This window comes from Passer montanus, unplaced genomic scaffold (assembly GCF_014805655.1).
Source record: "Passer montanus isolate IOZ18808 unplaced genomic scaffold, ASM1480565v1 scaffold3, whole genome shotgun sequence".
Lineage (NCBI taxonomy): Eukaryota > Metazoa > Chordata > Aves > Passeriformes > Passeridae > Passer > Passer montanus.
The window spans coordinates 9827100-9839371 of record NW_024367707.1 but is presented as its reverse complement, the minus strand read 5'-3'; the positions used below and the strand labels follow the sequence as shown (position 1 = coordinate 9839371).

General features: G+C 39.6%; 1 protein-coding gene across 6 annotated transcripts in view; it reads right to left on the bottom strand.

Moving 5' to 3' along the window:
• ARHGAP6 (Rho GTPase activating protein 6) overlaps positions 1–12272 on the bottom strand; it is a 311150-nt gene that overhangs the window by 32850 nt on the left and 266028 nt on the right. For all 6 annotated transcript variants that reach the window (XM_039714412.1, XM_039714413.1, XM_039714414.1 and 3 more), the window contains exon 3: positions 8057–8128. In XM_039714412.1, coding sequence (XP_039570346.1) covers positions 8057–8128 — 72 coding nt within the window. The remainder of the gene's footprint in view (positions 1–8056; positions 8129–12272) is intronic.

Here is a 12272-nt window from a genome sequence, read left to right as displayed (position 1 = left end):
AACTTCTACTAGGTTCCAGCTTCAGATCTGCTCAGATCAGGAATAAATAAAGCACCAGAGATTAAAACCAAATTTCTTTAAGCATCAAAAAAGAAATTATTAAAAATAAAAAGAAGTACATGGAAAAATTCTTATATCCTATACTTCTCTTTTGCCACAATCATGTAAATTATTAAATGCCTCCTGGGATTTTAAGTCTCACTAGATCTTTAAGACACTTGCAAATTGTATCTGGATTTGTATTAAGTAAGGCATTGATAAGAAGAGGATATTTTAAGAATCTTGAATGAGGACACTGCTAGTCTATCACACTAAAGAAACAACAGCCCATTGTTCTGATTTGGTAGAAACATTCCTGCTTTTAGAAGCACGAAATGTTAAGACATGAGTGAACTTTGGTGGCCAGACAAAACTAAATCAGGAAGCAGAGCCTCATATATCAAGCAACTCTGGAGGTGACCTATGAGTAGAATGACACCCAAAACCATCTGCATTTAATTTTGGACAAGAAAGAACATCCTCACACAGATACCAAGCAATGCAGGAATTGCCAGTTCCAGGAGTTCAGTCAGACCTTTCCCTCCTGTACTCAGCAGAGTGTGTCTACAAAATTATGACAGTATTAATTTTTTTTTTTACTGCTCTGAATTATCTTCCTAATGGACATTTAAGATGACAAATTTGAAACGCACATATGCAACACGTGTCCCCTTCTGGATGTCTAACCAGGTGCTTTCTTATACTCCCAGCACCCCTTTTATTTGTCCTTCTACAACATTTCCTGAGAAAAGCCAACACAGTATAGTGTTCTGGTTTGGCTCAGAGCTACTTGTGCTTCTAAATGGGAGAGGACAGCAGTATTTAGCAGGCTGGTGCCATTGATCCTACATCAGCTGAGGCAGGACCAGCAGGAGACAAGCTCGCAGCACTGCTTCATTAAACATCTTTCATTAAAATGACCCTCTCTCCCTGACTTCAGTATGTGAAGGCTGGCATTTTGAGGTAGACATTGCCCCTCCTTGGATACTCCCTGGTGTGGGATTCCAGGTTTTTAATGCTCTTGCTCAGTGTGGCCCAGAGAAAGGACAATGAGCCTCGACTCCAGGCTGCTCTGATGTAGACCTTCTCAGAGGACATGAATTACTTCCTCGATTTCTCAGTGTCTGGCAGAGATGTGAAACTGGATGAAAACCAACTGGCTGAATTTCAGACTAAATACAGATGGTAGTGGTGCTGGCTGGCAGTGGTAATTACATTAAAGAGTTGGCAAACCCAGTAAAGTTTTGCTCATTTGCTGAAATTAAGAGACTCAGTTGCCCCCTCTGCAGACTGCCAGCAGCCTCAAGCTCCCACCAAAATGTGTGTGTGCTTGCACCATGGGCTGTGGTGGCAGGGAGCATATTCTACCCACCACTCATCAGAAGCATTCAATCCCAACAACTTCCTTGCTGGACAGGTAATTAGAGTGAGTGTTAGCCCTTCTGACATTTCAGATTCATTAAAAAAGAAAAGCTGTACCATGTGAAGTAATTAGCAACTAACTCATATCACAAGATGTGTAGGTTTGAGGCTCTGGTCTCACAAGAAACGTAAAAAGACCAGCTGCCTTTTTACAGATGTATGCTGGGGATCCCCTCTGTCAGAGAGGTTTCATTTGCATGAAGAAATGTACCTTAAAGCACTGCCTCAAACCTTGGTCTGTTGTATACATACTGAGTACCAAAGCGTTATTCTCTGTAAACTCAACAAAAAATTGATCACTTATTCAGTGAGAAGACTGGGCAGCTTAAAAAGACATTTTAAAAAAAAGCATAATGTAAAAATGTGAAAGAACCTGGCAGATTGGGCAACCAGCTTGGAAACAGACTCCTATCCTCAGCCTGCACCACTTTTAATGCACTCCAGTTTTCAGTGTTTACTGGCAAAGGAGATAATTTACTATTTTGGAGAAGTGCATAATTTCTCTTACCAGAAAGTCAACCTTGCAGCTGAGGCAAGTTTCTTAACAAAATTTTGATTGAAACTGATATGTTCCTAAGAAATCTTTCTTTGGCGGTAAATCATAATTTTCTAATAAAAAGCAGCATGTCACAGAAGAATTCCCAGCCACATCAAATAAGAGTTTCAGTGATCCCAAATCCTCCTTTTTTCTAATCAAATGATAATATTCAGGATGTTGACCCACATGGTTATAGCTTACCTGACCTCATGTCTCCCTGTCCAAACATAGTTTAAAGGACTTCTCTGAAGTTTCAGCTGGAAAAAAGTACTTTCCATCCCACAGAACATAACAGTCTATTAGGAGCCAGTGAGATCTATATTCTAAATTCTAATGAGTCTTTCAATACCAATAAAGTGAAAAGTAACTATGGTTAGGGTCCTTAGCAATTGGAGTTTTTTTCTTAATACATCATAAATGCTGGTTTTGGGTAGCTAAAATCCTGTAACCAAGATTTACTAAGGTGCTTGTACCATATCTATTTAAATGACAGGAATAGAGATCAGAGAATAACAAGCTTTTAATGGGATATTTAAATGGGGTCTTTAAGTCTCCCCATCTAGCCAGACAGGGTAACTGTTTTGCTAACTGAAATCAATTATTTCAGATCTGTAGAGGCAGTGGTGGAAGCATAAAACAAGGAAAACAGAAACCTTGGTCCATGATGGGAACTGTGAAACTACTTCCATCTGAAGGTTCTTCAAAACCTGCACTGACTCCAGGAAATAAGACAATGTTCTCAGCATCAGTTCTGTGGCTGAAAATCTCTTATTCAGCTACTCAGAGATCACTGTTGTTCAAGGAGTAATTTAAGGCCCTCCCAATTATATATGCTTTTTTCTGGGAGTAGGTCTGGGCTTTTTTTACAAAAACTTAAAAGAGATTATTGGTGCTTTATTTGACTTCAGTATAAAATAAGTCACAATGTTGATTAAAAAATCCCTTTTTTATGCTTAGAGAGCATGAGAAACATATTCAATTTTTTTTTTTAAAGAGGCATGGCAAAGTGGTAAAAAGGCTTTTTAAAAAACCCATTTCTGATAAACTACAATAAAAAAAGAAACTTCATTTACTCAGCTCCCTCCTTTGGCTGAATTACTGGGAACAAATGCAAAAATTCATTAATATCTTAATTTATTGAGCATGAATAGGAAGTAAACACAAAAGACATTTTCAAGAATTTTGAACTAAAGAAAAATCTAACATCTGCTGGATTTGCATATGCCACAGAGTTACCAGGAAGGCCTTTTCTCAGGAAAGCCTGCATACACAGCAGCTCTGCTAAGGCCTCACAGATGAACCTGCCAGGTATTTACATCCCATGCAGAAACATCAGCAAAAGGGATGATTCTCAGTTACTCCAGCAATCACATAACAAGTGATTATAAATTCTGAGCAGGTCTCTTTGTTAACCTGTAGGGTTTTCTGGAACCAAGGCAAAACAAACTTGGTTTACTGATAAAATCTTCTAGGGCGAGTAATTTCTGGGAGGCATCTCTCCCAGGAATGCCTGTGTGTAGTGTAAAAGCAAGCCAGCTTACACTGACACCCATATCACTGGCAAGGGATGCCAAAATACCCTGCTTCTGCAGCCATAAAAATCAGCACTGAATTCATAAGGGAACAATATCCAGCTGCCAGCATGCACAGCATCCTGAGAACATCTTATCCCAAGCAGCACAGACGTTGCTGCTCCTTCAGCCCGAGTACTGTTTGTCAGCAGCCAAAGGCAATGTTTGGAGACATTTGTAGACAGTAGGATCCAGGGTCATGATGGCCATTAATAACAAGGAGGCTGGGTAAAGCAAAAACACTTGAACGATGGAAGCTGAAAATATTGTTTAAATGTCTGGGTGGAGTGCTGTTCTCCTGTTTAGTCTGTTTACATCCAGCAAGTTTTGCTATATCCTGCTTTGGTGAGTTACTCAGAGATGTAATAACAATTGAAAAAACACTTCTTTTACAAATTTTCCACTTTAACAAGATGTTGACAGACATAAAAAGGGACAAAGATATATGAAACTCATTTAATATGCATTAAATTCTACTGTGGTGTCTTTATTGGCCTTCAGAAGCCCAACAAGTTGCTGAAACTTTCACTTAACAGACAGGTTGACTGATCCATCTAAATAAAATGTGAGGTTTAGACAGTAAAACCTCCATAGATTGGACTGAGTCTTAAAATACAAGTTATTAAATCTCCAAAAAGTCATAGAAAAAATGAGTACTGTTCCTTTTGGTTGTGCCTTTTAAGCAGGGATACCTGGTGGGGTGGGTGGGGAAGAACAGTCTTGGGCATCTCTGCAGAGAGAGTAACCTCAGAAACCCACACCATGGGGCAGTTCAGTGCTACAGGAGAGGGTTTGTCAGGCCAGAGCTGCAGTGAGGCCTCATTGTGCATCCTGGTGACTAGCATGGTGGCCCTTTCCTTCCACCTCTGTGGCCTCCTGTGCCAGGTACATCCCTGTTATCTTTGATTGCAACCCACACACATGATCACATGGTGCTGCATGATTGTCAGGATAACCTTCAGGAGTCTGTCTTCACAAAAGGAGATTTTCAGGTGGCCCATACTCTGGGCAGGACCAACAACATGGTTCCCTCAGCCATTACTTGTCTGGGTATGTGGGGGCTCCCAGGCTGGGATAGAAAAAACACAAAATGTTTGGAATTAGTTACTCTCCCAACTGCAATTGTGTTTACAAAAGTGATGCTGAAGGGATGGAAATGAAGTCTGCATCAAGGCAGCTGCATCTCCTCATTATGATCTATCTGGTAATCAGCTTCCCTGCTTCCCCTCTGATGTCCTGTAGCCTGGTTTTGTTTTCTCCTCACAACAGTGCAGCTGGACTAGTTACGAAAAAAGCCCACCACAAAGCCCCCAAAATAAGCAGAAGGAAGGCATTCCTTTCAGGCATGAGGACTAGGGACCTGCCTGGGTGGGTGTGTGCTCCCAGGCTTTTGTGCAGCACACCCCTGCTGACAGTGAGTGAGGAGTGTTTGTCTTGGACCAGCTGCCCAGAAATGGAAAATAACCTCTCTATAGAACAAGCTTGCTGTGAAAGGCATGTTAAGGGATGTTAATTCTGACTTCAGGTGACATGGAGGCCACTGTTCAGGGAAGGTGGTGGGGCTCAATTCTGGTGTGAGCATAGCAGGCTCATCCTGATGGAGGCCAGCAGCACAAGGCCTTAGATTTTTCTTTCCAGAGCTAACTCATCAGCTGAAAGCTGGGCAATACTGTCCCCCCAATCCTGAGGCTGCAGGAGATGCTGGTGCTGCTGCTTCCCACAGGAAAACAGCCACCTTTCAACCACTGTGCCAGGCTGATGGCCCCCATGGCACAAACCAGCAATCCTGGTTGTTCATTCCCTCTGCTGTCATGCATTAAGATTCCGCTCAGCAAGTACCCGAGTGGCAAATGATCCTTAATAACTCAGAAGGGCAGAGAAAATACACCAGGACCAACCATGGCCAGAAAACCTGACAAGTAAGATGCCATATGCTGCTACTTGGGCTATTTTTGCCTAACATTTGCTGTTGGCAATTAGTAAGAGCAGATATGCCTTTCTTTTCACTCTGCTGACATAACCTGTTCAGAATGTGACTCCTTCCAACTTCCTGGACACTTACTGACCAACCCAAGTTTTTCCTGAAGTAAGGAGAGAAATACAGATTCTACTGTTTGAAAAGTGCTGGGGTATTTTCCTCTCAGAGGGTGCTCCTAATATTTTATAAGTGGAGAGTGAATGTAAAATATCTCTATTACTCAGAATAAGACAGTGAGAGATGGGAGAAAAAGGATAAAAGCAGATGGGATTAAAAAAGGACAAAAGCAGTATGTTTGAAACATCAAATAATAATAAGAAAAAAGGAATTAAAATTAGGAGAATCAGCATAGTGATTTCTAAAAATGCTTGGTATAAGTAACCAGATAGTATGAGCAAGGCTGAAAACCAGGAAGTAGATAAATTTAAAGAATGATGAATAAGTACAAAGTGATAGTCTTTACTGGCAACTAGTGAGCCCTAAAAAGCAAAGTGCAATCAGAAAACTCTTCAGAATAAAAATCAAGTATATCCCCAAACCTACTAACTGAATGAAGCATAAATGCTACCATGCAAGGTAGACACAAAAGAAAATCCCTGAACAGAAGTGTAATGGCAGAAAATAATGTTATCTTGAAGTGCTCAACTGGTGCAGCTCTGTAATTATTAGAAACAAAGGTTGAAATAAACAACGGCTGTAAGGAAATGCAAAAGAATGCAAGGCAATATAAGAAAAAAAATATTGTTTGAAAGATCTTTGGCAACAGAGAATTTAGTGGAATAAAGACCAAGTCTGGGTTAAGGATTTGTATCCATCACCAAAAGGACACTCTCGCTTCTCAAGGCACTGCACCAAAGAGCATCGGTGGAGCTCTGAAAGTGCAGCTGCAAAGATCTACCAAGTTGGGGTGACACAGCAAAATTCTGGCTTTGGTGAATTATCAAAGCAGTTTATCATTGCTAAAATCTGCCACAGTAATGAAAAAATGTAAGGAAAAAAAAGCCAAAATGTATTTTAACTCTCAAACATCTAAAGAGAAAGTTTCAATAGAGACGACCAAAGTCATGGTACCTCTAAGGGAGGAAAGATGAAAGCTCTCAGTACACCAAAAATTTGTGAGAGATAAAACATTTTACAATGCAGGATGTGGTTAGCTTTTTCTGATGCAGAAGAGCACTTCACAGGCCCTATGAAGATCAGTATCTGGCAAACACACTGAAAGCAGAGCAGGTTTTGCACAGAATGATGTTGCTTTGCACTCTTATCTGAATGAACATAGCAATGCAATGACTGACTAATTACAACATAACTAAGTGTAATGAATTAATAGGACATTAAATCATTAAATCCCTTCCTTAATGATTCCTCTTGCATGTGGCCTCAGTCACATATCAAGTAATTCTTGTAACAAATTAAAAGTTTGGTGCTTGCAATGTAATAAATACAGGAAGCCACTGGATCTATCAAACCAATGTGTCAGGGCACATTCAGTTTTAAAAAAGATTAATACAAATCTTTTCCATAACCAATTTTAAATCAAGAAAATAATAATAATAATGTATTTTAACTCATCAAACAAATAAAAATGAAAATAATAATATTTTCTTCTTGACAACTGTGTAAACTAATTTGGAAATGGGGATGTTAATTTTTACAGTGGAATTGCAAAGTTCCACTCTTCTGCTAAACTAGACTCGACGTGAGGACATCAGAGTAACCAGATCACTTTTTCTGTCACAAATTCCTGGATGTGAGTGCATGTTTGTGAAACTGGGATATCCATGCTGAGTTTTACAACCATTTTTCCACAACTTCTTTTCCAGAAGTGAACTCAAAATTAGATGCACAATTACCTACATGCAATTTCACAGACACTTTCCAGCATCTCAGTATTTAGACTTAGTTCAAATGGCTCTGAATTACAGGTCAACTTCAGGTCTGGGATTAGGGCCCAGCCCAGAAAGCTGATTAGTGTCCAAACAAAAGAGTACAACCATATCCGTAAATCCATGTCACGTGGAGTACACTAAAATCCAACTGATCAGTAGCACTAAAGCATTTATGTATTTTAAACAATGGCTATTTTCCTAAGGTTAAAGAAAGAAAAGCATACCAACTGACTTGCTTGGGCAGTGCAGGGTTTATGTGCTTTGCAAATTGAGAGTACAATTGCAGGTAAAGAACTGGATCATGTACAGACCACATTCTGCACTGGATGGTGAAAGTGGGGAGAAAGAAAACTGGAGAAAAGATGCAGTCCTTTAAGTCTTCCTTTTTTTCTCAAGGAAAAAGAAAACAAAACCGACAAAAACAAATCAAAACCAAAATCTTTCAGTTGAAGAGATCTGACTTATACTGAAAAAAGATAAAACATATTTTTTAAGCTGAAAATAAATTCCTAGACAGTATATCAGCTCAACAACATTCTACTTCAAAAAGTATCTATCAGACCAAAGAAATCTCATATGCAAAACGAAAACCTGATCACCAAATATGTACTGATTTTACCTTTGTCTCTGTTCTTCTCCTTTCCTAAAGAGTCCAGTTTCTTTCTCAATGATTTCTTCCTCTTTTGTCCATCTGCAAGAGGCAAAAAAAAAAGAAAACAAAAAAAAGGAAGTAAGTGAAGTAACCCTGAACAAACTGCTGCACAAGCTGTAGGAACATGGAGTGAGATGGTCACAGCACTGGGGATCAGGAAGGGTGTGAGACACATTTCACAAAGGCTGGGGACTGTCACAGTTCTCTGGCCCAAAGGAGTGTGGCTTTGCTCACCCAAATGCTGAGGCTGTATTGGGGAACACAAATGGATCCCCTGCATGCTGCTGGGCACATTTACACATGCATGGTCACTGAAGAGTTAACAAGGGAGGTTTTTTGCTGGATGCTCTTAAAAGCAAAGCACCATAAACCTAGAAGGTTTATGGTTTATCCTAAAGCCTTCATCCATGGTCACAAGGCTGTGATTCAGGTGTGGAACTAAAGGCAGTATTTGGAAAGGGAGGATTACTAACCTCCAGGATAAAGCTCTGCATACCAGCCATACCAGTTGGGTGATAGCTGACCACCTTCCCATGACCCATCTGAGCTGAGCTCATGCTGGGAGCTGGCAGTTGAGTACAGCATGTCCAGATTGGTACAGATGGATTAGAGCCTCAGAAAAATTTCTGTTCTGACAACCAATATATGCTCCAAGTTTTCATTTAGGTATTAAGGACCAATGGTTTTAAGCAATATCAGAGGCAGGTTGGTTCTTGAAACAATTATATCAAAAGGTTGGCTATCATTATTTCCTTCAGCAGCATCTTTTATAATGAAATGTCAACAAAACAGAATTCTATTTATTAGGTCTCAACAAATACCAGGGATTAAGTCAGGGGCCTGCTTTAACTTGTACCTTTGGAATTTTTTAAGTTCCAAAGCAATATAAAGGGTCTACCACAGGGACTGATATGCTAACATAGACACTGCTCTAGATAAAGTTTAATGAACATGTACCTTTTCCCTTACTGGTTTTGTAATATGGCAAAAAATCAAAAATGAGCACACTATATCCATTTCACTTTTAGGGCAAGACAGTCACCAAGTAATGTGTCTCAACACATTTTTCTAGTTGTATAAGCCAGTGTCTTAAGTCTTTTATAGCAAGGAACATACCACAAAAGAGTGAAGTGGATTTTTGTTAATGAACTCGCTTCTTTGCAATTAGGGGTCATGAGAGAACACAAGCTACTCCTCCATACTTTTCCCTCAAATCCTTCTGAAAATCAAGTCCAGAAAATTACCCAACAGACTGCTCAAAAATTCTGACTTTTTAATAGGAAATTAATACTCTTGTATTTTAAAAATAACATTTCTTTTTACTTTTTGTAATGGTGGTTGAACTCACTACAGTTGCACTCTGCAGTTATTTCCAGGATACCACAGAATCACCGAATGGGTTGGAAGGGACCTCTAGGCCCTTCCTAGGAGATCATCTAGTCCAACCACACCCAGAGCAGGGTCACCTGGAGCAGGTAACACAGGAATTTGTCCAGGTGGGTTTTGGATGTCACCAGAGAGGAAGAATCTGCAACCTCCCGGGCAACCTGTTCCAATGCTCTGACCTCCTCAGTGTAAAGAAGTTCGTTGTCATGTTGAGGTGAAAATTCTTGTGTTTTAGTTTATGGCCATTGCTCTTTGTCCTGTTGCTGGGCACCACTGCAAGAAGTCTGGTGCCATCCTCTTGGCACCCATCTTTGAGATATTTATGTGGACTGATGAGATCTCCTCTCGGTCTTCTCAAGCCTAAACAGGCCCAGGTCCCTCAGTCTCTCCTCATAAGCGAGATGCTCCAGACCCCTCATCATCTTTGTAGGCATTTGCTGGACCTCGTCAGTAGCAGATTGTCTCTCTTGTGCTGAGGACCCCGCAAGTGGACAGAGCACTCTGGATGTGGCCTCTCTGAGGCTGAGAAGATAGGCAGGATCACCTCCCCTGATCTTCCTGATGCACCCCAGGATACCAGCAGCCCTCCTGGATGGAAGGACTCCCAGCACCCACAACCTGGATATTTGGTTCCTGTCTCGATGTACAATTGCCAAGTGCTGGTTGTGTTAACTCCCCTTTTCCCACCCCTGCTCTGGTGACAATTCATCTCTCTGAAATAAGGCTGACTGAATGGATAAGGTATTCTGGGGGAGAGCTCAGCAGAATAATGGTGGTAATTCATTGCCTGATATGGTCTATGATCAGATTTTCCTTTTTTCCTAGCCATATGACAAGGCTATAATTCAAAGTCACATTCTGATTGATGAAAAGCCCAGACTTTTCACACCTTTCCTGTTGTTAAAATTGAGTTTTTAAGAGAAATTCTTTCACCTCTTGGCAATGTGAATAGTTGGTAGCCTGCTTACATACACCTGACAGTACAGCTTGTTTGTATAAGGTTCCCTGCTATCATTGTATTTTGGCTTTATAGCTATAATATCCATGTTACAAATTCAAATTACTACTTCACAGACTCTTTTTGATAGATGATTTGTATTTCTTTGGAGTCACAGAGCTGTATTCTCCAAAAACCCATTTATTGATATTCTGACATCCCACTGAAGTCTCGAGAGAATGAATCAAAATTTCATGCAAAATGCAGTGTTTTGCTACGATCACTTACATTTACAGTTTACCCCTAGAGATAAAGAGTTACATATGAAAATAAGGCTGAGAAGAGTCTCAGTAAAAAGCTAGAGCTCAGAAGATCTGCCAAGAGGTCTGAGGTCAGTTCAAGTTCTCATCCTCCCCAGCAAAAGACATGATAAATTACAGTCTATCCTCTGTACATATAAATATGTTTTCAAATGACTGTTAATACAGGGCACATCAGGCATGAACACTGCTGAAATATTCATAATGTGGTTAAAGACTTATGCAACCCCAGCAGTTTTGCATACTAAATGAATCCCATCCACAATAATAATGCTTAGTATTTATTAGCTGCAGTGTGGTTTTGAAAATATAATTAATATCCAAAACATTATTGAGAAACATGCAAAGCATCATTACCCACACTTAATACCCACTGTATGTTTTTTAACTTATTAGCAAATACTTCTGCAAAACAGTATTGTATCAGTCTGAAGTGCTATAAGGTATGGATGGATTGTTATTTTTAATTTGCACTTTGGAAAAGTCTAAACCACATAATGATAAAAGCTGTTGGGCTGTTATTCAGCCTTTTGTGTCAGTGAATTGTCAATTTATGTCTTCTTTCTGTAGATCAACAATACACTGCTCCTTCAACAGGTTCCACTCAAGAACATTAGCAAGACTTGAGAAGCACTCAAACGACAACTATCACAGAGAAGGAGGCTGCATTTTTTTTTCCTTTGCTAACCCATTCTGTTTTCCTGAAGGACACCTGTGCAGGCAGCTGTGCAGATCAGTTTGTTTTCCCAAAATGGACTTGATCTGTACAGCACTTACTAATTTATATGTTTGCTGCATTTTTCACTGCAATGCATACATCACTCCCTAGGCATCTATTTATTAAGACTAGCACAATGAATATTTAAAAGACCAAGAGTCTAGAATCAAACTCCTGAGTGCACATTAAATTGCTATGTGACCTGTTTTTCCAAAGTGGTGAGCACTTCCAGGTTCAGTTAATGCCAAAAAGACTTCTATTTGAAAAATTAGGTCATCCCTTTAGGACTCTGCCAGTGAACCACACAGCCTACAGAATACAAGACTATTTGTACTGATCTACAGACTTTTTACAAGAATTGAACAAACAATCTGACTTCTAAGATTATCAAATAAATCAAATTAAATATTTTGGGTTAAAGTTGAAATTCACCTGCAGTGTCATCACTAGCACAATTTTTTAAGCATTTATACTATCAAATCCCAGATTTTCTACAGACCATTTGCAGGCTTAGATTTCTCTCTAAGTGAGACCGTAGTTCTACAATCTAGGTAATAAGAAGTCATTTTCACACTGTGGATACATAAACTTCAGCTTTAACAGTTAAAACATGAAAAGAAAGAAAGAGAACTTTGTACATTTTTAAACTTGTTGTTCTGTTGCTTTGCACAAGGCCACCTACCAACCACCTACCTTCTATGACTGAATGAGAGTGCAGGCTGAATCTTGTTACTGTTTACTTCCAGTACTTCTTTATTCAATTTATATTTATGGAGATTAACACATCTATTTGGTAGGTAGAAGTGTTACTCAGCATAAGCT